Here is a 27,970-nt window from a genome sequence, read left to right on the forward strand (position 1 = left end):
ACAATGCAGCGGAGCCTGAGGTGTCTCTGAGAAAGAGCTGCATTGTCTTTGAATGCGCACTGGAAAGGTCACAAGCAGAAATAAGTTCAATTTCACTTAAATCTTTTTTTTTCTTCGGTATCCTAATGTTGTTGTTTTTTTTTTTGCCACTTTTTGCCATTGTTTTGACATGACAAGACTTTTATAAAAACTCAAAAGCAATACTGAAGTTGAATTTACATGAAAACAGATCTGCTAGTTTCTTTGGCAAGGAAACAAATTATTATTATTATTATTATTATCAGAAGTAAAACTTGCAGAAAATACAAGAATATTGTTTGTCATGAAAATGTCTCATTTAAATACTGGAGTGAAATGACCCTGACAGTTTCTGCAAGCATCACCTTTAGAGGAATCAAATGACAATTTACTGTAGGCCTACAAAACCTTTTTATCCAGTATTGTCTGCTTTCAAAGAGAACAGTCCTGACACTTTTTACACAGAATCTTTTTGAAGGCTTTTCGAAAGTCCCTGTTAAAGATGGTGTAGATGAGGGGGTTCAGGGCGCTGTTGCAGTATCCAATCCAGAAGAAGAACTTAAAAAGTGGCTCTGGTAGTTTACAAGCCTCTGGACAAATGGCCAGCAAGCTGTAGCTGAAGAAGAATGGGAACCAGCAGACGACAAAAACCCCAATGACGACCGCTAGGACGAATGTGAACCGCTTCTCACGGACGATCATGACTTTCCTTCTGGTGTTTGGAGTTCCTGCTGGTTTCATGTCGGAGGCCAGCTGGCTGCCCTTTGATGTTACGATGGTGTTTTGGTACGTTTGGGTTGGTGAGGACGTCTGATGGCCGGGATTCAGCGCCCCCACACTAGAGGTCGTCCCGTTGGCATTATGTCCCGCAGCTACCTCAACGTCAGAGCTGGAGCTTGAACTGTCCTCGTTGTCCTTGCACCTCCTTGAGCGTTTCATCTTCTGCCGAATCTCTACTGGTGGTTGAGGCTGGTTTACAGCATCAGATCTGGACGCAGCCAGATTGGGGACAATCGAAGAGTCAACACTGTCCTGGTTTTTTCCGTTCTGCAGCTCTCGTCCTGGTGGCACACCACCCGCACAGTCTTTCCTCGGCTCTCCCGGAGGACATCTAGTGTGCTTCTTGGCAATCTGATAGATGCGAACATACACCAGAATCATGATGAGGCACGGAGCGAAGAAAGACCCGATGGAGGAGAACAGGATGTACCAGACGTCCTCATTGAATCTGCACTGCAAGCTGCCCCAGTGCTGGGTCTTATTCATGGATACCAGCGGAGGGAAAGAGATGACTGCAGAGATGAGCCACACCACCAATATGGCCCCCTTGATCTTGCGAGGGGTGCGTTGGGTCGCGTACTGCACCGGCCAGGAGATGGACAGGTAGCGGTCCAGGCTGATAGCACACAGGTGTATAATGGAAGACGTGCAGAAGAGCACATCCAGTGCTAAGATGATCTCACACCAAAACGACTTTAAATAGCAGTAGCCCATCAGCTCATTGGCCAAGGAGAACGGGATGTTCAATGTGGCCACCAGGATGTCCGCTGCAGCCAAGGACACCAGGAAGAGGTTCTGAGGTCCTCCTAAAGAGCGGCACGTCAGGACGGCGATGATCACCAGGATGTTTCCGAAGATGGTGAAGAGCATGATGAGCGTCGCTGCGGTGGCAAACGCAGCTGTGGCTTCAGGGGAATAAGAAACACTAGAACTGCATGCTTTAACCTCAGAACTAAGATTTTTCGAAGTCTCTCCCACTGAAAGCGGTGTTGGGGCCATATTTAAATTCCAGAGAAGACAGAGAAGTGGAAAGCAGTCGTTGATGTACACTTAAATCCTAATGTAATCCTTCCAAAACTATTTCTTTTAGAAAGTGAAATGAGTCTTTCCATCAATCAAAGAATGACTTCCTCCTTCGGCAAACCTCAAGGGGGGAAAAACACAACAAATCAAGATGCATTAATATAAATGCATTTGCATCTAAAGGGGGTCGTGCAGTCTGTCTATTTCACAAGTTAATAAAATCAATCAGCAAGTAACATAACTGCAAACCTGGTCATTAAAGAAAAAAAAGAATTTAAAAAAAGTATTAACTTACCACAGCATAAACAGCTTTTAAATACGATAACATCTTTAAAAAATCTGTTCCGATCTGCAAAAGAACATAAAAAAAATAAAAAATAGAGACAGCGCACACTTGCAGCCTAATGGAAAAACACGCGCTTGGAGATGCGCGAGGACACTAGCGCGTCAAAACAATACACTAGGTTTTTAGACAGTAAAAGTTAGGGAGGTAAATTTTCAGATTTGCAGAATACGGAAGAATAAAAGTGATCCAAACATAGTAGCTCCGTGTGTTTGCGTGTGTCCGAACAGCTCTGAAATATTCAAGATGCGTAAAAAGTTTCACCGTCTCCAAACACGCGCACCAGCCAAGCCAAAATTACAGTTCCTCAAATACCTAATATTGTAAAGACAAATTATCTTTGCATAAAATGCTCCATGTCAGAGAAGGGAAAAATCCACGAAGGAATGCTCCACTTTAAGACCTCCACTTTAAATAATTGCTTATTTTTAAATATAATAAACTTCCTCAGTATCAACGGAATAAAAATCAAAATAAACCGAGAATTCGAATATTTAAGTCCTTCCATTCATTTCTCCATTATTTTATTGTTATACCATTTTCTTCTTCTAGCCGTTTTCTGTTATTTTGCGCATCAATCAGTCACTGGAGTGAACTGACTCGAGTCTCACTGAGCGCGCGCCTCACAGTCTCCAGGCATGACGCCACGCCACAGAATCACTCCTTTTCGAGGTTATAGTCCACCTTTGTACTTGAATATAGCAATTTTTCACATATAGTTGTAAGTGACTCAAACTGCAAGAAACATGACAACTTTAGAAAAATACTCGAACATATTGCCAAATGCACTAGAAGCGGAAGTGCAAAACAGCAAGTTAAATTAATATTGACTGAAGTCTAAGGGGCCGTTCACACAGCCATTCGCGTCACATGAGACGCACTGAAGCAGAATTTAAAAAAGGTCTTAACGACTATGTACTTACATTTAAATTAATCGTTTAGTACTTATTGTGTCCATACATGTTTTTAAACCTACCCATACCACCAAACCTGTCCCTAACCTTACCCGTATCCCACCTCAATAGCAGCAAAAGTGTTTTGCAATACAATATGAGCACAATAAATACATTGTACTTATTTTTTAATGTAAGTACATAGTCGTTAAGGCCACTTAATATAAAGTGGGACCTTCAGGTTCCCATAATGGTGTACAACTCTCTCTGGAACTTGTAAATGCAAAAGAGGTCTGCGAATGAAACTTAAAACCCTACTATCACTTAAAAGGCCACAATTAAAGGTAAAGGCAATGAAGCATACAACTGACTAGAATCACTACACATATCAAAGCCGCTTTGCAAAACACAATAATAAAATAATATCAGAAACTGCAACAGATTAAGCTTTCCAAACAAGATGAGTGGATTGTTAAAAAACTTTTAAGGTGATTTTCTCAATATTTTATTTTTTTGCACCCTCAGATTCCAGATTTTCAAATAGTTGTATCTATTTTCCTATCCTAACAAACCATACATCAATGGAAAGATTAAAAATTGAACCGACTGGTTTTGTGCTCCAGGGTCACACTTGTGCTTAATTTGGCAACATTCACAGACTCCATGCACATTATCCAACAAAAAAAGTGCACAGTGACTACCACCTACTGGACAAAACAAAAATTACTATAAGAACAAAAACAGGACTTGAGAACCTGTAAATGAATTTATTTTAACCTTCTCATATATATATATATATATATTAAAAAAAATAAAATCCTGTGCCTTGAATGTAAACTAATCCACGGTAAAAGGAAGTTACTAATGAGTTCTTACTGATGCTGTCTGGAACTTCATTAAAAATAAAGATTATCCACTCTTTCCTAATGTTAGGATCATAAGCTGTGGAAAAACACAGTCTTTGCAAATTGGCACTGCACAACGTCTTCTTGTCTTCGGAGGCATCTTTATGGTTTGATTTCTGTGTAGACCTGCATTTGCCGCGCTTACACTACACGCGCGAATCTGTGGGCGGGGCTAAACAGGCAGCGATGTAGAAGCAGGAGTTGATCATCTTCTGCCAAGGGCTGTTTAGCCAGATTACATCATAGAATAGAACATTCCACAAGCTGTCGTTTTGGCAGACTGGCTTCAATATTAGATTAACGAGAATGTTTTGAGGTCTGAAACTTAGATGTTTTTATTGAACAATGACCTCTTATGTGTCAAAAGATCAAGGGGATTTTTATTTCTCAGTTCTTGACCCCTTTAAAGCAGACTGGGATCTGAGAGAAAAAGTGGCAATGGCACTGAAGAAAAACATGCAATGAGAAAACAGACGGATAAACGGACAAAACGGCAAAAAGAATAATATATAATTCTAAGAAAATTGTGAGATAACTGCAGTTGTGAGATATAAACTCACAATTTTAAGGGGAAAAAGCCTGAATTGTTTTCACCAAGAAATGAAAAATTTTTTTATCTCACAATTTTTCTCAATTCTGAGGAAAAAAAACTAGATGTAAAAACAAGAGAAAAAAAAACACAGAAGAAATAAAATCTGCATTGCAAGATAAAGAATTTAAACTCAGTCTCACTGACTTGATTTACTTTATTAAAGGTCCTCGTGATGAAGTTACCTGAGACTGATGAACATGTGCCTGACTTGGAAATTTAAAGATTTAATTATGAATCGTGTGCGTTCTCACTTATGTGCTCAAGAATAAAAAGAGAATTTGATTATGAAAAGCAACATTTATTTACATGACATCTTTGTACAAATATACTCTATAAAAGAGGGTTTTAAGTGTGTTTTCTGTCTAGGCCATATTGCTTTATGTAACTTTTGGCCCTCTAGCGGTTAAAAACAGAACATTATTTTGCATGCATATCTATGTTATTTTTGGTTTCATTTTAATTTGACATCAAAATCCAACTGCATGTCATTTTCATCATGTAGCTACATATCCATATCAATCTGACAACTGTATTTTTAAATTATTTCATTGTTTAGAAATAAATATTTTCTCTTCCGTTCTAAGCTTACTCTAAATGCTAAACTTAAGACCTACATACAATGCTGTAATTGACCATTTTAATGATTAATCATCACAGACATTATCATGACCTCAGTGTTTGTTTAAATAACTGTAGTCCCTGAGGCTGAGTCCTTTTTTTCTCTCTCTCTTTTACTCTCTTGTCCACACTGAGACAGCATTTTTGTCCAACGAAAACTGACCTTTATTAAGACACTTTGAAGAGTGTGGACTGTGAAAATGATAATGTAGGTTTAGTCATATTATATTGTTATAATGTGCCGGCACCCATTCACTGCAGAGCATCCATTGCTATTGCTTAAATTTCTCCAAATCTGTTCCGATCAAGAAACAAACTCATCTACATCTTGGGTGGCAAGATGGTGAGTAAATGTTCATTTCCGTGATATAGGACACATCCTACCTCCCAGTCTCTTCAAACTGGATATCATCCATGGAAGCCGTTACAGACGCCATTCCTGCATGTCTTTCAGCTTAAAGGAAGAAAAAGACAGATTTATAACATGAACTGCTAAATGAACCCTCAAAGATGGGTTAGATCCGTTATTTATATTTCATGTGTCTAACTGGAGCAGAAACAGGAAGGAGATAGAGCATCTACTATAAGAGAGGACGCGTGTAAATCATTGATGTGTGCCTTCCTCAAGCCCCTTTTCTTCAGTGACAGAGAAATATGGATTCACACAAGATTTGTGGGTAAAAGGTGGATGTATGCTAGTTACCTTCCTCGTTCGTAGTCTAAAGGTGACTGCTTATCTCAACCTACTCTGATGGGTTGATAACACACTAGGTTGTTTTGGAAAAAGGACATTTTTACTGCTTTAGCAGGTCAGTCGAGGTCTTGCTCTTCTCGCTTTTGCAATTTATTAAAGATGTCTGTCTCATTGGCAAGACTTTATCCAAATGGATTTATAATATAGGTTATTTAAGCAATTTAGCATTTACTACTCACTAGTTACATATGTTCATCTTTAGTTTGTCTACAGGTGTCACAGAATGGCCCGTCTTCCCAGTCACTCATCACTGTCACCTGTATCTCCAATCATCACCCGCACCTGCACCTCATCAATCGCCAATCACCACACTCATATAAGCACTTCCCTCAGCTCACTACGGGGTCCGATCTTGAAGTGACGTGACAAGCACTGCAAAGTTCCGATCTCAGGATTGCTACCTGGACCGTCTCTACTCCCCTACAAGCTGAGTATAGATACCTGTTAATACTTACCTGTCATCACTCACCTTCTGCCTTGTCCTCTTCCAGTCATCCTCCTCGTCTGTCTCCGGTGGCTTGGTCGAATCCTCGTATGTCTCTGCCGCTCTGACGCTGCACATCTCCAGGATCTGTCAAGACAGAGAGACTGATTGTGATTGACATTCCTATAACTTTAACCTCACGAATTAACACTCACCAAGTCCGAAGAATCCACACGATTGCTGTTTGCTGTTCACCCTGTAAATAAACACCTTGTGACTTCACTTACCTTCTGTGTCCGACCCGTTCCGTTACAACAGGGTGATGATGCAGCATATTATTAAGGGAAATAAATTTTGCCTAGTTGTTATTGCACAAAAACTATGAAAGGGGACGACCATGTCCCAACGACTGCCCTAGGGACATATAGATCAGAGAAGTAGACTTATATAATTATTATAATATTAAAAATGTGTTATTACTGTCACTACTGTAAAGTTAAATTTTACAGTAAAGCCACTTTGAAGCAATTTTAATTGTATAAAGAGCTATACACAAACTTGACTTAAAGTACTAAATCAAATATTTTAAGTAAATTTAAGTCACTGTAAATTCAATTATTTTAGTGTTTAATAATTTAGATAATTTAAATATGCAAAAATTATAATAATTGAATAATGATGTTTTAATGTAATTTTCATATATAATAATTTAGAATAGAATAATAAATATTCTAATCATATAATAAACTATTGTAATATTTAATATTAACTATATTTGGTGATTTAAAATATTTAAATAATAATCAGAAAAAACAACAGAACCCCTGTTCTCTAATATATGTATGTGTACTGTGTATATTATGTATATATAAATGCACACACATACAGCATATATTTAGAAAATATTTACATGTATATACATTTATAATATATATAAATATATTTAATATATAAACATATTTCCTTAAATATACATGCATGTGTTTGTATTTATATATAAATATACACAGTATACACACATACATTATGTAAACAAAAACGTATTTTGGATGCGATTAATCGTTTAACAGCACTAATATATAATATCATTAAATGCAAAAATATTAGATTAACTAAAAACTTGCTTTCAGTTTCAATTTGGAACAAATCTCACAAATGACAATGTCATAGATTATAAGTCATGATATAACCATTCGATAAATGTGTGAAGGCAATCAAAAAAGCTGGTTACTAACCCTGAACTCCATCCCACATCTGCATCTACAGCACACAGTCCACTCACCTGCCAGACAGGCGGTGGTGTCCATCCACTTCAGCAGCTGTCCTGCTCCCAGCTCTCCCTGATGGATTGCAGGGCAGGGCAGGGCAGGATGGACTGGCACATCTGCACCTCCACCGGGCTGGACACTTTTTTTGCACCCTCAGATTCCAGATTTTCAATAGTTGTATCTCAGCCAAATATTGTCTTAAACCACACATCAATGGGAAGCATATTTATCCAGCTTTCAGATGATGTATAAATCTCAATTTTGAAAAATTGACCCTTATGGCTGGTTTTGTGGTCCAGGGTCACATATGAGAAAGTCTACAGGAAAGTAAAACGACAATACCGCGGTATTTTTTTTTTCAGCTGATGATCCCATCCATGATAAAAACATTGAGAATGCAAAATCAGAACCCAACCAACTTTAAAAGAGCTGGAGCATTTAACATTCCCACAGAATAAAAAAAAGATTATTATTGTTTTTGGTAAGAATGGGCTATAGAGCGATTTTTAAAACCTCACGGTTATAGTTATTGGAGTGAATGGGCCTGAACTGATCTAAAATAGTAGGTATGACCAGAAACCAATATGCAATAATAAATAAATAATACACAATTAAATTTGACCAAACAGATACAATCAAATCAACAAAATAGCAACAATCATACTGTTTTTCCATTAAAGAAAGTTCAAACATAAGGTGGTGAGGGACAATATAGTAAAACCCACAGACTCTTACTTAAGGGTAGTTAAGATAGTTAAGTGGTCACCATACAAACAGGAGGCTGCTTGGTTTCAATTATAATATCAATGACTCAAGTCTAATTTGTATTTAAGATGGCTAACCTTGCTAAACTTGAACCATTTTCACCTAAATATTATAAAAAGTTAATCTATATATTATAAAAAGCAACAATTTGTACATTTCTCTTATGTAAACAGAGAAAAATGTCAATGAACACTAGCTTAGCACAAAAAAAACAAGCAAAATGATTTGAGAGTCTGTTAAACAGCAATGAGAAGCTTTATATCAGTATAGGATATCCAAAACTTCTCTGTGTATTTACAAAAGTCAACACAAGGTAGAAAATAAACACTTCACAAAATCAAAAATCAAATGAAAATGTTGTACACTCATAATGGGGTTTCTCTCATAGTCAGGAACAAATCTGGGGCAAAAAAGGGCAAATGTTATTACAAATAAACACCAAAACACCTCAGTTATTGTACAGTATTGTTTTAAATAATTCACAGAGACACAGATGAATCAGATCCCCAAGCTATAAAAAAAATTCACATATATATTTTAGAAATTCCGCAATAATAATATTAATAATAATAATAATAATTCGACTTGGAAAAAAATAAAAAAATCAAAGCAAATCACAGTTTCTCCGGGTGACACAACAACGGCTGTATAAATAAGTTGATTATTAGAATGACAGATGCACAGAATTATAATTCCCATTCATGTGCCCTTCCTCTGAATGGACCAGTTTCCTTTCTCCAAAAAACATCCGTACTTCCTGTAATCACATGCAAAGATTTTCACAAAGAAAACGTCGTAATATAAGAGCAGGAAACGTATCTGTGTACGTCACATGATTAGGAGTATTTTCAAAACATGACAGAAATATTCTTCGGTAACTGAAGCGAGTGCAACGATCTCAGTTTAGTTTCGGAGGACGTTCCTCTCGCGTCCCCCAGTTAAGATTTTTTTTTTAAGTGTACGTATGGAATGGCTGTTCTTCGTAGGCATCGTCCTGAAAAATAAATCTCCTGTATATACACACAAAACCTCCAGGGTGTTGATCAGATCGCACAGATGTGTGAAGGCCGAATGCAGTAGGGAATGATAAATTGCAGACGACAGTTGGAATTACAAACACATTTCCGTTAACCTGTTTCGATAAAATGCGAATCGAACTCTCTCGTCGATGACACAAAGACGATTATGAATCAATTACAGTGTGTCCTCGCTGGGAAATTGATTTTATGCATTGCGATTCTGCCATTTTACGAACTCCACTCCCACTGCATCTCAATAAGTGTTTCCTGCGATAAATCCGTTTACATAGATCTGTCATCATATTTCAAGAAAACCCGATTTAGTTTTGTCGTTAAAAACAGTCCATCGTCTCTCTTTCTAGGATCAATATATGTCCTTTCATACACACATGCACATGTAACTTTGAATGTACACCCACATATATACAACGAAGATATACATAAATATAGACAGGCTGTTGATTCGTCCTTCTCAACCCAACCCGGTTCAGCTTTGTCTCTCGATGTGACACGGCAGAGGAGGTGAAAGAATGACGCTTGAAGAAAAAAGGAAACGAAGGAAGGAGAGAGAAAGGAGAGGCTTGGACCCATATTCTTCAGAGAGCAGAAGAGGGCTGGCTACAGCGCGCTTGCACAAGTTCCATGTCATGTGGTGGAATCCACCTGGATTTCCAAATGAGGTCTTCACACACTCATGGTCATGTTTGGAGAATACTGCAAGGACATTAGAGATAGAGAAGAGTTTGAGTGGGTTTAAAAGGAATTGTTTACACTAAAATGAATATCTGCTGAAATTTGACTCAAACTCATCAACATCTTGGATGACCTGAGAGTGTTTCTCCATCAACAGATGCTCTGCAGTGAATGGGTGCCGTCAGAATGAGAGTCCAAACAGCTGATAAAAACATCACAATAATCCACAAGTAATCTCCAGTCCGTCAATTAATATCTTGAGAAGTGAAAAGTTGCATGTTTGTAATAAACAGATCCATCAAGGCATTTTTAACGTCAAACCACTGCTTCTGGCCAAAATACAAGTCTATAATCCATATAACACTTCATTCTGTGAAAAAGTCCATCTCCTGTCATCCTCTCACATCAAAATCTACCAAGACATCTATTTTAGATGTATTTCTTTTATGATTAAGATGAGATGACATTTCTGTAGAAAGTAATATTATGGATAGAGGAAGTTAAAAAAGTCTTGATGGATTTTCACTTCTCCAGATGTTAACTGATGGACTGGAGTGGTGTGGATTATTGTGATGTTTTTATCAGCTGTTTGGACTCTCATTCTGACGGCACCCATTCACTCCAGAACATCTATTGATGAGATAATGATGCAGAGACACTTTTCTCCAAATCTGTTTAGATGAAGAAACAAACTCTTCCACATCTTGGATGGCCTGAGGTTTAGTAAACTTTTAGCAAATTGTCATTTTTGAGTGTATATATAATATACATAAATACATCATCTTAAACACTTAATTGTTTAAATATAAAATGTTATTGTTATAATTTAAAAATATAAATATTAAACAAACAGATGAGTGGCTCGTGTCAAAGTTAAAGCACAAATAGACAGGACAGGAAATGACATACACTCTCATTCTGGAAAGGGTTGAGGAAGTTTCCGCCCATTTCTCCGTCATCTCGAGGAGTTCCAGGCTGGTTGCTCATGCTTAGGTTACCAGGAGAGTTCTGTACAGATAGATAGTGTGATTTTTCAGTCCAGTAAGGTTACTGAATAATTAATAAAAGCTGGACTTTTAACAAGACAAGAAACAGCAGCCAAAAATACCCATCTATCATGTAATGAATTTGATTAAAACATACCTTGGGCATACTGTCCATGTCAGCTGACCCTAAAGAAATAAAAATACAGATTTCGGATTTGAAATACTGTAGGTGTATAGTTGCAAAGGCAGTACTTTTAAAATGCATGATTAATCTTCAATGACCACAAGGTGGCATAATCACGCAAGGCAAAAAAAGACAACAAATCAGTAAATCAAGCATGAAAGCTGCGATTTCACATTTGAATTATGACATGCTTTGATACTCTCCAAGCAAAGTAAGTGGACAGCACTCAAAGATGTCAGAGAGTAAGTTCTAAAGTGGTTCTTTGCATTAAGAGAAGCTCTTACCTAATGATCCATTCATGTGATGAGGCTCCATTCCTGCCATGCCGCCCATCGGACCATCTCCACCCGGACCAATAGGGAACTGTCAAAAACACACACAAGCTCATATAACGTTATTATAAACCCTACAGAGAAAGTTTTGTCAGTACGTACAGAATGAACAAATGCAGCTCAATATGAACTGAGACGCATGTGTGTAAATATTTTGCTCGCTTACATTTTGCCTGTTTCCTCCGGGCGGCACTGTGTTGATCATGGTGTACATGTTTTCTCCAGAGTTTGTCGAGTCTGCAGAGGAAGAGCCAAACACAAGCACATCAACAACATTTCAGCCAGTGCTCAACTGATATGGATGGAAAATGTATTTGGATCATTTTGGTCACTAAAGACAGTTAAGTATATGAGTAAATAAATATTTATAAGTCTAAAAAACTAAAAATGATTTAAATTAGGGGCGGAACAGTTCTCTGTAAAAAAAATCGAACCATAGGGTTCTCCACAAATTGTCAAAATGCCCATCTTGGTAAGTATCCTATAGCAGACATAGCTGGCTGAACATACAGTATCAAGAGCACTGGATCCATGCATTCTCTTAAAGTGACAGCGCTTTCTTAATATTAATCAAACAACAAGGAAATCCCTCACTGCTCTTGACTGAATACCTTTTGTAACTTTAATGAAGATTAATCTTTCATTTATACAGTAAAATATGCAATGCTATTTTACATTTGATTACTTTATTCAATTTCTGTATCTAAAAACTAATGTTAGACCTACCTAAAAAAAAAAAAAAAAAAAAAAAAAAAAATCACTGTTTATTTTATTTGTAACTTTACTCTATTGTATTTATTTGTGCTGTTGCTTGTAGTTAGATAGATTATTCTTATTTTCTTTATTTTTATTTGACAGTATAGTTTTTCCCTAAACATAGCACATACCGAACCGCACCGAAACGCTAAAACCGTGATACAAATCGAACCGTGAGTAAGTTGAACCGTTCCACCCCAATTCAAATAAATAAAATTATATACATAAATAAATTAATCAAACACTCAAAAATATTGTAAAATATAAATACAGAATTTTACTGTTACAATAAAAAATATATAATATTTTTGAAGCAAAATAATGCTATTGGTATCATTTAAAAATATATAATACTTAAATATATATAAATTAAACATTTAAATATAAGAAATGTATTTTTATAGATAACAAATTATTAATATATATATATATATATATATATATATATATATATATATATATATATATATATATATATATATATATATATATATATATATATGCACATGTACATAAAACTAAATATTTTATTGCTTTATTTTAAAAAATTTAATTTTAAATAAAAGTTATTGTTAGTTATAATTTAAAAATGTTATTATTATAATTAAAAAATATAATACATTAAATGAAAATATTTTAAATAAATTATACTGTATATTATATAATATATATATTTTATGTGTGTGTGAAAATTTTTTTTTATATTATATACCATTTTATTCTATTTTTCCCCCTCAATATATCTAGCCATAATTAAATTAAACTTTGCATGAAAAACTATCTTCTGCAGTCCCACCTGCAGGGCTAGGCATGATGGGAGTCCCCGGGGGCCCTCCTCCTCCGGGTGGACCCTGAGAAAGAGAGAAGACAAATATTGTTCTTAATCTCATGTAACACAGATTAATTAGTTATATTTGCTTGCACTTATGGCATGTACAGGTGTAAATGTGAAGACAGTCCTGTGTGTGTGTGTGTGTGGTTCATGACAAAGGCCTGAGGCCCTTGCTGTGGTCAGCACTGTGCATATCTGCTTCATCCTCCCTCTTCCCAAATCTAATTATCTCTCCTCCTCTCTGCTGACTCGGCTCTGCTTTCCCGAGCAGCTCGTCTTGTCTGGCTGCTTTCAGTAAGCTACCACAGCTTCCCTTCCACAAATCATCTCAGCCGGGAGTTACTGACAGCAGTTTAACAGAAGATCTTGTGTAAATGTCTTAAAATGAAGTGTTTAATCACACTGGGTATCTCAAATGTGCTTCAATGTATCTGGCAATGTCTAGTTGTGTGAAGGATTTTCACTTGATTTTTCAACAGTTTTTTTAGATGTCTTTCTACAAGCTACGTGCCTCCTTTAAACAAATATACATATTCAATATATTATATAATACATTAGTATATCTGGTACAAATGTCTAAACATTCTTAGATCAAGATACATTTGCTAGAGAAGCAAAATGACTTACTTAATTTTGATTCTTTAAAAACGTATTTAATTTTAAGCAAAATTTAAGCAAATATTCACCTATTTTTTTTTTTTCATAAAACAGTACTTAAAATCGTTTGTCATTTTGCATCTCATAAATGTATCTAGAAAATACTATTTCAGTCTTCAAAATTATATCATAATAATCAGAAAAATGTTTCTTGAGCAGCAGATCAGTATATTAGAATGATTTCTGAAGATCATGTGACATTGAAGACTGGAGTAATCATGCTGAAAATACAGCTTTGAACACAGAAATAAATAGCTGTTGTCTATTGTAAAATATTGTAAAATGCAATTTTAAATTGCACAAATATTTCACAATTTTACTGTTTTTGCGGTATTTTTGATTAAATAAATGCAGCCTTGGTGAGCTAAAAAAAAATTAATTCTAAACTTTTGACCAAACAGTATTGAAATATTTTGTAGTAATGACTAGTGACAACATTTCTTGGCTTCCACGACTGAGTACACAGAACTATCTGCGATCAGATGCATGTCTAACAGCTGGACATGAGCATTCATGGCTGGTGTAAATGGAGAGGGTCACAGCACTTACCACATAACTCCCTGGAGATGCCGAGGAGTACGGGATCTTAAATGCCACGTGGATCCGATCAGACAGAAAAAACAGACAGAATGTCAACAAATCAGATGCTCTTCAAGTGCAAACATTTACCTACAGCTGTAGTGGCTGACATTTCACAACGACTGATTGGAGAAATGACTCACCAAGTTGGAATTTGGTGGATTTGGCCACGGTCTTCCTCCGGGACCCCTGTAATAGGGAGAGACGTGTTGTACTCATTGACTATTGTACGGCTAAGTAGGAAATAATCTTTGTTATTAGGCAAGTACTTGTTAGTGTAATAGGAAGTACGTACATATTCATCCCAGGCATCCCAGGACCCCCAAGAGCATTGAGTGGTGGTCTCATGCCTCCTCCATATGCCTGGAACAATAGAAAGAAACGTAGTGAAGTGTCTTTGCACCTAGTTCAAGTTTATTTGTATAGTGCTTTTTACGATAAAAATCGTTGCAAAGCAGCTCTACATGAAATTAAGTTTCCACAATATATTTATATATTGCAGAACCTTAATAATAACTTATGGCAAAATTTGGTAATTCTGTATGTTGTCTGAGCTTTGGCATCCTCTGAGTTCAGATGAGAGATGCAGACATACAGGTGTGATGGTCATACCTGTGGCCCAAGAGGTACCATCCCTCTGGGCGGAGTCATTCTCTGCATAGCCCCGCCCATATTTGGATGACCTGTCCAATAAAATGAGTAGATGGAAATTAGTGGTAAACACATTAGTTGAATCTCATGAAAGTGGCCCAAAACATTTTTAAAAAGAAAAGTAAAAAAAATTCACCCCCCTAAAGAAATAAAATAAAATAAAATATACAATAATAATGTATATTTAACCTGGTAAAATATACTGTATACCCCATTTATTTTTTTTCTTATGATGACTGAATCAACTGATGATTAAAAAATTAAGAAAAATAATCATTCCATCTCCAAAAAAAATAGTTTTACGTACATTATGCTACATATGGTTTATGTATATATATATATATATATATATATATATATATATATATATATATATATATATATATATATATATATATATATATATATATATAAATTTTTTTAAAGGCAAATTTCAAGAATGTTGTCAATTCAAATTTATTAAAATATTTTTTTTATAGTAATAGTGAATATTAATATTCACTATTACTATAATGAATGAATGAATGATGCATTTATATAGCGCATTTATTGTGTATTGCCGTACACCCAAAGCGCTTTACAATCATGTGGGGGTCTCTCCTCAACCACCACCAGTGTGCAGCATCCACTTGGATGATGCGACGGCAGCCACAGGACAACGGCGCCAGTGCGCTCACCACACACCAGCTACAGGTGGAGAGGAGAGAGTGATAGAGCCAATCAAGTGGATGGGGATTACTAGGAGGCCATGATTGATAAGGGCCAGTGGAGGGAATTTGGCCAGGACACCGGGGTTACACCCCTACTCTTTACGAGAAGTGCCATGGGATTTTTAGTGACCACAGAGAGTCAGGACCTCGGTTTAACGTCTCATCTGAAAGACGGTGCTTTTTACAGTATAGTGTCCCCGTCACTATACCGGGGTGTTAGGACCCACACAGACCACAGGGTGAGCACCCCCTGCTGGCCTCACTAACACCTCTTCCAACAGCAACCTAGTTTTCCCAGGAGGTCTCCCATCCAGGTACTGACCAGGCTCAACCCTGCTTAGCTTCAGTGGGCAACCTGTCTTGGGCTGCAGGGTGATATGGCTGTGGCATAATAATAATAATATACATATTAGAATAATAAAAGTGGATATTTAATATAGAATAATATATAATATATAAATGACCTATTTTATTTAGGATCATAATATTTTCATGACAATTAACCATCAATCAACTCATTACTATAATATGGAAAAATACAAAAACACATTAAAACGTATTTAAACAGCATGGAAATATTTAATTTATGATGATTAAAAAATAAAACAATCATTTGTCCAGACTTGATTTTCATTACTGAATTACCATAATGAGAATGAGATTTTCCCCCACATTACGATAATGAGAATTCTGGGGGAAAAGTGCTTAATTGTTATGAAAATAATGTCATCATGGACAAAATGGTCCTAAAATAGGCTTCGTTTTCTTTATGTAAAATACAATTTATTTTTCATTTTGATTCAGGTGTTAAATATGACCCAGATATTTTTGTGAGATTCACATTGTAAGGTTTAATTGCAAGCAAACCTTGTTGTCTCGATGGGTCCATGCCACTGGGTAATAACGGCTGGTTTCCAGGGACTCCACCTAACGCCTGAACCAGTAAGATACAGTACAAATTAACATACACTCGTCAACATCTTCCAAGCAGGAGTAGATAAGGCCCATTAGGTGCCCTTGGGCTATGACATTAGATCAGGACCCAAAATATCACATTCATGCAGTCTGACTGGAAATAAAATGCGTAGCCTTAAGCGACAGGAATAGGAAAAAAAGATATTATACGAGGGAAATATTAGTCTTGGCTGAAAAGTCCTTGCATGACTCACAGCAAGTCAATTAGACAAGACTAAAATAAAACATTTAAAGCTCCAATCACTCCATTATGAGTTTGTATTTCTATATTGATCTGGCATTGTGTATTAAAACTAAATTGAAATGGAAAAGCACCTGGTTGGGTATTCTGAGAGGAGGTCTGGGGCCGCCAGGATAACGTGATGACATGAAAGGCTAGAAAAAAGAAGAGATATCACGTGAAATCAGCAACTTCCTACTCGAAAGTCAGCATAAAATCAAAATTGAGTAACATTCCTCTAACAGTCACTAAAGCACCAGCTAGATAGCCAGCAGTGACCGTACTGAACTAAGATCAGTACACAGTGAACTAGCTTTACTTCAGCTCTGGGGGCATTTACTTAAAGCTGGAGCAAATCAATAGCACCGAGGAAGTCTCAGGAGAACAGAAAACAATTATTTCCAAGCATCCAACCGAACGAGGCCATTTCCACCTCCACATCTGAGGTAAGATTAAAAAAAACCCTTGATGACAAAGTAAACATACCACATGTATCTAAGACGAGAAGGCTCAAGAAAACATCCCTATATATACACTACAGAACAAACGGCTGGGTCGGTCAGATTTTTTGATGTTTTTGAAGAAAGTCTCTTATGCAAACAAAGTAAAAACAGACATTTTCTGAAACATCATTGCAATTGAAAATAACTGTTTTCTAATTGAATATATCTTAACATGTAATTTATTCCTGTGATGCGCAGCTGTATTTTCAGCATCATTACTCCAGTCTTCAGTGTCACATGATCTTCAGAAATCATGCTAATATGCTGATTTGCTGCTCAAGAAACATTTCTGATTATTATCAATGTTGAAAACACTGTGCTGCTTAATATTTTTGTGGAAACCATGATGCATGTTTTTCAGGTTTCTTTAAAGATTAAAAAGTAGTAGAATGAATTAATATATAAAATCTGTTGTTTTACATTATATGTGTGTGTGTGTGTGTGTGTGTAGTGATGCATCCCTGTTAAAGTGCCCCTATTATGGGTTATGAAAGGTTCATATTTCAGTTTTAGGAGTCTCCAACAACAGGTTGATATGCATGCAAGGCTCCCAAACGATTCGCTCAACGATTCATTTTTCCAAACCCCTCCTTTGCGTGACGCTAATCTGCGGTGATTGGTCGATTTCATTAAAAGCAGTGTTTGTGATCAATTTTCAATCAGACCAACGCCAAAATCCAAGTTTTCCCAGGTCTGCACACGCAACAAGTGGGCGGGCAATATGCTAATATTTAATGTTGACTTCAACATGAAACGGCTTGGGATTTGTTTTAAAAACTCGTTTCAATGATTCAGAGTCGACTCTTTCTTTTGAGAGACAATAACTTTATACACGGTGCACTTTCAGATTTAAAACTTTGCAGGATGTTTTCATTCACTTAGAGCTGTGTTACACACTGCATGAAAGCTCATTTTCAAAAATTCATAATAGGGGCACTTAAAAGGTGTCTATTGATTAGTTCACAAGACTTTGGTGGTCACGTCTCATTTCAGAGATCAAAGCTCAGACGAGTGGCCAATTTGTTTTTGGGCCAACATCTATCGATAATTAAGGGCAATAAGAGGTTCATTCAGAGTCAGTCATTATGATGTGAAAATTGGACATCTTCACCGGGTTTTCATGAAAATGCAGCTCTTTGTTCATCAAAGGGAACGCAAACGTGGAGAGATGATGCTGTGCCCTGAACACAATGCATTTTCAGTCACATTTCTATATGTGTGCATCTCTTATAAAATACAGCCAGAATTACAGAAGCGCTGAAGAAGTCCAAACAAAAGGTTGAGGGTCTTCAAAAGCAGACACACAACATGTTTAATTCTTCATACTGCATGAGGAACATTTCAACAAACACAAAAGTAAGAGTAAGTTCAGATTCAGAGTGTGGATTTTCATGAGTCGTGATCATTTTAGCAAGTAACCATAGCAACAGCAGGCTGCTTGAGCACTTTCCGTTAGGATTCACATCAGCCAATGCATCGATAAAACATAAATACTGACATGATCTATTACTTTATCAGATTTCAGATTGGAAATTTGTGTCATTTGTGATTGCTGAATATGTTAAAATCATTTTGATTCACACTGATTCACTAATGAATCATTCAGAATAATTTGACTGAATTAATTCAAAAGAACAGTTCTCTCACAAAGTTGCACACGATCAAAATCTAGATAAATTATATTTTGTAGATAAGAATAAAAATACTATAATCACCACAGAAATTTCAATGGAAAACTTTTTAAAATATATAAACAGATAAATAAATAGATGAATAAACATGTTTAATAATTTTAATAAATAGATTAAAATCCATGATTAACCACACACACACACACTTAAATGTTTATTAATGTTTAGCTTTTCTTTATTTGTAATAGAGTCATACATACATACATACATATATATATATATATATATATATATATATATATGTGTGTATGTGTGTGTGTGTGTGTGTGTGTGTGTGTGTGTCTTAGTGCTGTCAAACAATTAATTGCAATTCATCGCATCCAAAATAAAAGTTTCTGTTTACATAATATGAGTGTGTACTGTTTATTTATTATGTGTATATATAAATAAATACACAAACATACAGTATATATTTTGAAAATATTTACATGTATATACATTTATATTAATATATTTTATATTACATATAAATATATTTAATATATAAAGATAACATATTTTTCTAAATAAATATATAAATAAATATACACAGCACACACTCATATTATGTAAACAAAAACTTTTATTTTGGATGCGATTAATCGTGAATAATCGTTTGACAGCACTAATGTATATATATTAACAACCCTCTAAAGTCATTGTAGAATTTGCACACTTTTTGATAGTTGTATTGCTCAGAAGAATTATTGGAGTTCTAAGTTATGTTTTATGGAAGTCTCAACATGGTCTCAGATACATACAGTTTGATCATAGCTCCATAATATTGAGAGTATAACAATTCCTGAAGAATTTGATAACAGAGGTTTGAGATCTCTGACTGCTGAAATCTGGATCATGATGTACCTAGACTAGAAAGAGTGCTGTGTGCCTGTCTCTCTGGCGGGAGCTGGATCACAGTAAGAGTATGTGAGAAGCACTACATCCACTCAGGGACCGGGCTCAGTTGCTCAGTGCTGTCTGACATGCTCTCCGCGGCCCTGCACACCTCAGTCTCTGATTAATTATGGACCGAGGTGAGAGGTCTGCATTTGTCCTCTTTAATAATAGATGAGTGAGGTCTGTGGACTTCACCGAGGTGAATAGAAAGGTCTCCTTACAGGTAGAAGCAGCAGACAGTACATTCTCAGCCCATGTTTACTACCCTCAGGTTACAAGCCATGCTGATCAAGACCCAAATCCCTCAAAGTACTGTATACATATATACCGCCACTGACCACAAACACACTCAAGTCTATGATGTTTCATGAATACCTGCCCAGGTCTAATATCTAAAAGCCATTCATCTAATCTAATATCTGTCCACTGCATAATTCATGGCTTAAGCTTTCTAAAAATAACACACCGGCACAATCATTCATCTCTCTAACAGGTTTTGGCAAAAAAAAAGGCACAAAGAAGGTGATCCGGCTTAAGGCTGGAATTTTGAGCGTGTCCGTACGTGCCTGCAGACTAGTCTATTTTTACAACTTATTAATGAAATAAAGTGAACATGCATCAGAGAATGATATTAAGGATGCATTGACATACTATAGAAATATGGGCAGATAACTGGTCAATAAATGACAACTAATATTATTAATCTATACAAGTTTGTGTTTATTTTTAAGTATTCTTTCAATCTAGAATTCTTTCAAAATTAATGTATATATTACACAATATAATATAACATATACCTATCATTCAACCTTAACATTATACTATTAAGATGCATAATATAATAACAATAAAATACATATCAATATATCAATGCACTCTTAAAAATGATTTTTGCAATACAGAAATATCATTATATTGCCTATTCCCAAGTAGTAATAAAAGTAAAAACTATGAGCAAATAATGAAAAAGCATGATATGGATAATTAGTGAATGCATGAATAAATTAATGAACGAACAAACAAACTTGACATACCATCAACAATGGTCAGCTCAAAGCTACACCTGCTGCACTCTTAATAATCATCCATAAGGCCCTGAAATGTCCCCTCTATGGGTAGATTAGGTATAAATACGTTTCTGGCTGATGTTAAAGGGTACAGTGGGTGTACCGTTGCAAGTTCTGCCCCAGTGACAAGCTTTTAGACCCAGCATATCCACTGAAAGTCCTTCTGTCTGCAAGTCTGGCACATCATTGCTTAGCTCCTGCAAAAACCCACGTATAAAGACTGAGAACTCCAGAGCGAGTTGAAGCATCCCTAGGGTAAATCATCTCCATTAGTCTGGTGGAAGAGCAGTATCTCACACTCAGAGTAGAGTAATACCCAGCATGCTTCACTCTGACTGTAATCAGCAGGACGTGGATCTCTAAGGCCTCCAGCACTGCTGCTGTACCATCTCTCTCTGTTATCAAGTTACATCAAATTACGCGCATGAAATATTAAGTGCTGGACACTCTCCTGTGCCGCTCCGTAGAAGGCAAAGAGACAAATCACGGATATCCAGAGAGTGCAAAGTGATGCAAAAATGTATTTAGACACTTAATAGGACAGTTCAAATTCTGTCATTATTTACTCACCCTCACGTAGTACCAAACCTGTAGGAGTTTCTTTCTTCTGTTCAGAAAAAAGATGATATTTTGAAGAATGGGGTTAAACAAACAGTTGACGTATCCATTGACTTCCACAGTATTTTTTCTCATAGTATGGAAGTCAATGGCTACCGTCAACTGTTGGGTTACCCACATTCTTCAAAATATCTTCTTTTGGGTTCAGCAGAAGAAAAACTCATACAGGTTTGCAATAACACGACGATGAGTAAATGATGACAGAATTGTAATTTTGGCTGAACTTTCCCTTTAAGTTGCATGAAAGTCACAATGTTAGATTCAAATAAAAATAGCTCAAGCTCATTTTTCAGCAAAAAATTACAATGAAGGAAGGTTTGAAATGATACAACAATAGATATAATGTTCAAAATGAAGAAAAAGTACTGTGGTGCTTTAAGACGCGTTAATGGAACATGGTCATATTAATGAACAGACTTAATACAGCCACTAAAAATCACCAGTTGATTAAAATACATTAAGCAAAAATGATAAGACAAGTGAAGTTAGTGAAAGCGACAGTGTTATGTGACTCTCGGGCCTTTGGGGGGCACTGTTACGCTAAACTTCCCTGTTTGATCTAAGGTCTGTTGGAAATCAGACAAAGACTTTTGCAGAGGCTCAATCACTACGACAAAGACAAAACAACAGAAAAACTTACTTGAAACGCTCAGCACCAGTGAGCTATACATTTATCATATTTTCCATCATTAAAACCCCAACAATGCCGCAACGCTAACAGCATGTCTCATCACAGATGTTCTATTTTGTATATACAGTATATTAATATGTATATATTTATGCATCAACATACACATTCTGATTGCATTTGCTGATTAAACATGGATTAAGCAGATGGCACTTTAAAGTCTCAATACTTTAAGCTGAAAGCCAGGAATAAAGTTTATGAATTGGATGATATAATGAGTGTTTCTGCCAGCACAGGCAGATGTGCTGCAGTAGACAGTGAGCTGCAGAACACCTGACTGACAAACCATCTGCCTGAATTACTGAAACTTCCACCGCAGATCTCATATATATGCATTCACAACAGCCTGCATTCACTTTACAAGCCCGATGGATCTGTGGATGTCTTCATACCGAGTTTAAAGATTAAAGGCTTGTCCTCGTCTGACCACATGGCACAGCGGTGCTCGGGAAGCTACTTTCAAACTACAACCCCAATTCCAGGGACATTTTGTAAAATGCAATAAAATCAAGAATCTGTGATTTGTTCATTCTCTTTAACTTTTATTTAATTGACAAAAGTACAAACTTTCCAAAGTTTTCACTGACTAACGTAAATGTATTTTGTAAATATGAACAAATTTAGTTTTTGACGGCTGCAACACACTCCAAAAAAGTTGGGACAGAGGTAAAATGAAAAGGTTATAGAATATCTTCAAACTGTTTTGAAACAGTTCACAGTAAGCAGGTGAATTGGTAATAGGTCAAGGTATCATGTTTGGGTATAAAAGGAGCATTTCAGTCTTTGCAAGCAAAGCTGGATCATGGCTCATCACTTTGTGCCAAATTTAACGAGAGAAGTGTTAAACAAATCGAAAATCACATTTAGATCAAGAATTTAGGTCTTTCACCAAGTACCATACATAATATTGTGAAAAGATTCAGGGAATCCAGAGAAATCACAGTACATGTAGGGCAAGGCAGGAAAGCTCAGTTGAATGTGCTTGACCTTTGAGCCCTCAGACGGCATTGCATAAGAAACCTCCATGCTGCGGTGTTAAATATAGCCACATGGGCTCAGGAGTACTTCAGAAAACCGCAGTCATTTACCACAGTCTGCCGCTGCATCAAGAAATGCAACTTGAATATCTGTTACTCTACACATCAATTCTATGCAGAGATGCTGCCAGGTCTGCCTGTGCTGGAAATCATCTCAGATAGTCAAAAAGACAGTGGAAATGCGTGCTGTACTCAGATGAGTCCATATTTGAACTTGTTTCTGGGAAAAATGGATTTCGAGTTCTCAGTCCCAAAGACCAAAGGAACCATCCAGACTTTCATTATAGCGACAGAAGCAAAAGCAAATGTAAAAACAAATACCGTCATGGTATGGAGGTGCAAACGGCATGGGTGACTGGCATATGTGCGAAGGTACCATTGACATGAGGCATATACTGGGATAGTACAGAGACATATACTGCCATCAAGATGGTGCGTTTCATGGTAAGTCCATGTTATTAGATCAAGACAATGCCAGCTCTCATTCTGCATGTGCTACAACAGTGTGGTTTTGTAGACAGAGTGAATGTGCTAGACCGGCCAGCAGATCTGTCTCCTATTGAAAATGTATGGCTCATCATGAAAAGGAGAATCAGACAATGACAATCACAGACTACTGAGCATCTGAAGTCTTGTATCAAGCCAGACTGGACAAACATTTACTTGCAGAACTTTAACAATTAGTATCCTCAATTCCTAAACAATTAAACATTGTAATTAAAAGGACCGTTGATGTGACACAGTATTAAACATGCCTCTGTCCCAACCTTTCTGGAATGTGTTGCAGCCATCAAAATCTAAATTCCAGTGAAAACTTTGGAAATCTTTTCTTTGTTCTTTTATCAATTAAATAAAAGTTAAAGAGACCGAACAAATTACAGATTCTTGATTTTATTGCATTTTACAAAATGTCCCAACTTCTCTGGAATTGGGGTTGTACAAGATTCTTTAAAACATAACTTGCTCTGCCCTTGAAACTGATAATCCAATGATCATGATCCAATCAATTTCTGATGAACAAAAGTGGTTTCTCTCAGAAACATATACATCACATCATGAAAGAAAAAAAGTGGTCATGTCATGATGACTTTGAACAACAGTTAGTGCTGGGCAACGACTAAAAGTTGTTTTTTTGTGTGTTAATCGGACGTGGGCGGACAGAGACTCGTGTGTGCGGGATGCGGGAGAATTAGGGTGTACTCACACTAGGCAACCTTAACCGTGCACGAGCGCTTTTGACCCCCAAAGCCCGGTTCGTTTGACTTGTGTGATCAATCACTCCAGTTCATATAGCCGTCCCTGGCTCGGTTGGAAGAGATTAATTTTGCGATAACGTGTTAACTTACCCAGCCCTAATATATATATATATATATAATATATATATAAAACCATTTGTGTGTATACACACACAACACAAAGATATACATACAGTATATACAATATGTAATTACTGAATAATCACAATAAACCTTTACAGTCCCTTTGCAGAATCGAGGAGTAATTTTTTTCATTCATTTTGAATGAACCAATTCATTAAACAAACTATTTTACTACAATCCACTAAAAATAAATGACTTCCAAATCCATTGTATGAGAGAAAGTGAAATGACATTCATACCTCATAATATTACTCTAATGTTTTGACACACTACTCTGCTATTTGTTAAAAACATTAGCTGCGTTTCTATTACCCTTCATATTGCACAAACTGAAATTGCAAATTGAAAATACGCCTAATACAAACACGTAAATTTTGCAAAAACTCCCATATATTGCGGAAAAAGTTTTTTTACGCTCGCATGAGGTGGTATTTCAGGCAATTCGCCAATCGCAAAACTGCAATGAAAACAGTTTTTTCACATTTACAGGTCACCTGGTGTATATAAAAGTCACATTCTTTAACAAGAAACATCTCATATGCGGCAACTCTCAAGTTTAAGGAGCTTGCCTTGGTATTAATTCTTGGATGGATAATTACGTTTTAGTCGCATAACATTGGTTAATAGAAACACTGCCATTTTGCAATAGTTATTTATAAAATATCATAAAAGTTTTGCACAAATCTGTAATGGAAACGCACCCACTGGTTAATCGTTACTGTTGAGATACAATAATTATCGCACTTAAGCACAAATATAGCATAGTTTGCTTGACTACAAATGACAATAACGGATCATTTATATTTCAACATATAGTTCTTACACTATGTTCAGGCATTAAAAATATATATAAATATTATTCCATCTTTAATAGAGATGCACACACTGTTTCCAAGAGAAAAAGTAATATTAGGTCATGCCATCAGTCTCGGGGCACTGGAGGGCGAGGGCCAGCTGGGAGTTAGGTGTTGCTTTGAGAACACATTTTAAGGGCAGGACAGGACGTCTCGGGGGACAATAGCATCTTTGAGTGAGAAATGACACGCCTCAGTGTTCTTAGAGAGGAGAGAGTGGGAGTGTAGAGAAAGTTAAAGATGAGAGGCAGGAATGGAGCGGAATGCGGATGCAGCGCCTTTAATAATGCATCTGCTGCTCTTCTGCTCTCGTTCCCCTGGAATCATCTCGACTTCAACATCCTCCAGCTCGTTCCGCGCATGTGTGATCCCAGAGCCCTCCTGCTGGCCTGAAGCTCATCTGTAACGCTACAGCACTCCGCTAACACATGGCCAACGTACTTTAAAGGGTTAGCTCACCAAAACAAGAAATGAGGATTCTGTCATCATTTACTCACCCTCATGTCGTTCAGAACCCGTATGATTTTCTTTCTTCCGTGGAACGTTTTTTTTGAGCTTGACAGCCACCATTATGGAAAAGAGCACTCTGGATGCTCTGCAATAGATCTTCATTTGTGCTCCACAGAAGAAATAAAGTCAAACCGGGTAAATTACAAAAAAAATCCATTTGGGAGTGAACTATTCCTTTAACATACAAAATCCTGTGTTATATTAGTATCACTGATATACTATTATATTTCATTTTTAAATATGCCTATTTGGTATTTATTCATTTTTATTTATTAGTTTTACTATATTTAGTATAATTTTAGCACTTATACTATAATTTTACTTGAAAATAAAAATGAGATTTATTTTTTTAATTTAGATAATAGTAATAATATATTTTTTTTAAAGATGTTAGATAAAAAAATAAAAAAGAATTATACATAAAAGTAAAGTATATATGCAATAAAATAAGCTTATATTTTCTTTTCTTTCAGGTAACTTTTAAGTAACAATTGTTTTAGTTTTAGTTTGCAATAATAACCCTGAAACAATCATGCAATGGTGTACACAGAGTAAAATATAAATAAATAAAATATATCTTTTATATTTTTTCAAAACTGTTCATTTTTATTTTTTGCGGGGAAGAATTTGATACTAATAATATGAAAGAATTCTACATAAAATTAACGTATATACAATTTATATAAAATAAAATTAATTAAACATTTTGTATATTTTATTTTACTGCAGTTTTTTTATTTAATTTAATTGCAAGGTTTTTTTTATTTAGTTAACAATAACAACCCTGCAACAATCTTGCAACTGTGAACACAGAGCAAAATCAAATGTTTCTTTTATATTTTTCAGCATCTTTTACATTTTTTTCAGTTCGCTAAATTGTCCAGCATTAATATGAGGTTTCAAAAATAATGCATATATAAAAATTATACAAAATAATTATACAAAATGAAATGTAATGTATATATGCAGTTGTCTTGACTAGCTGAAATTAAGTTTTATTACTTTATTGTAACATTTTTTATATATGTTTTATTTCAGCAACTGTTTATTTCATTTAAAACAATGAATTCCTTTTTTGTGTAGTTTTATTTAACCCTGCGATGATCGTGCGACTCTACACACGCCGCAAACTCAAATGTTGACTACAAAGACAGACTGTTCCCGTCAGAAACCGCAGGAGGCAGATGAGCCTTTGTTGAGCCACTTAAGAAAGATGATTTGATCTTCTTAGCTTATCGTTCTATTAGACGAGCACCATTAGCGATCTGCAGGGGATTCCTGTGCCCCCCGCCACACGCTTGGAGATCTGCTTCAGTCAGTCACACTGCTGGAATCCTGTCGCTCTTAATCAAACCAATTACAACACACTGGGCGTCAAATACCACAGCTCCTTAGCATGGTGACGTTACGCACAAAGACGGCTGCTTTACGAGCGCTCTTTAAGCTGACGGGGCCGCTCTGCCTCATAAGAACTCTTTGTCTAAAGCAATGCCTCATATGTCAACAGGTGTTGAGTTACACAAACTGCGGCGGTAAACAGACTCTAGAGGATGTTTCCATTCTCCTTGGATAGAGTGTTCGGTGAATCTAGGTCAAAGCATCACGTCGCATCTGCACATCTTTCCTTCAAGGCCACAAACAGCCACAACAGATCAAAATGAAAACACACCACACTTTATTTGGAGTCGCGCTGGACAAAGGTCGTGCTTTTGAGAAGAAAACCTCTCTTTTGAGAATTCAGAGCACAGTAATTTTGTCTGAAGTGGACTT

At 36.2% G+C, this 27,970-nt stretch overlaps 2 protein-coding genes across 3 annotated transcripts in view; both read right to left on the reverse strand.

Moving 5' to 3' along the window:
* Positions 1-450: 450 nt before the first annotated feature.
* On the reverse strand, positions 451-1,797 carry LOC306866244 (alpha-2B adrenergic receptor-like; the record flags this gene model as incomplete). Its single annotated transcript, XM_079411341.1, has 1 exon — positions 451-1,797. One exon carries the CDS (start codon positions 1,795-1,797, stop codon positions 451-453), a length of 1,347 nt encoding a protein of 448 aa, XP_079267467.1.
* Positions 1,798-8,614: 6,817 nt separating this feature from the next.
* Positions 8,615-27,970, reverse strand: part of LOC306865428 (single-stranded DNA-binding protein 2) — a 75,869-nt gene continuing 56,513 nt past the window's right edge. For both annotated transcript variants that reach the window (XM_079410012.1, XM_079410013.1), the window contains 12 exons: positions 17,073-17,132; positions 16,650-16,716; positions 15,034-15,104; positions 14,717-14,784; positions 14,565-14,610; positions 14,392-14,427; positions 13,150-13,204; positions 11,764-11,834; positions 11,550-11,628; positions 11,239-11,267; positions 11,005-11,103; positions 8,615-10,116 (listed from right to left, as the gene is read on the reverse strand). In XM_079410012.1, the coding sequence (XP_079266138.1) occupies positions 10,087-10,116; positions 11,005-11,103; positions 11,239-11,267; positions 11,550-11,628; positions 11,764-11,834; positions 13,150-13,204; positions 14,392-14,427; positions 14,565-14,610; positions 14,717-14,784; positions 15,034-15,104; positions 16,650-16,716; positions 17,073-17,132 (711 nt within the window). In that variant the 3' untranslated portion in view covers positions 8,615-10,086. The remainder of the gene's footprint in view (positions 10,117-11,004; positions 11,104-11,238; positions 11,268-11,549; positions 11,629-11,763; positions 11,835-13,149; positions 13,205-14,391; positions 14,428-14,564; positions 14,611-14,716; positions 14,785-15,033; positions 15,105-16,649; positions 16,717-17,072; positions 17,133-27,970) is intronic.

This window comes from Barbus barbus, assembly GCF_936440315.1.
Source record: "Barbus barbus genome assembly, chromosome: 47".
Taxonomy (NCBI): Eukaryota; Metazoa; Chordata; class Actinopteri; order Cypriniformes; family Cyprinidae; genus Barbus; species Barbus barbus.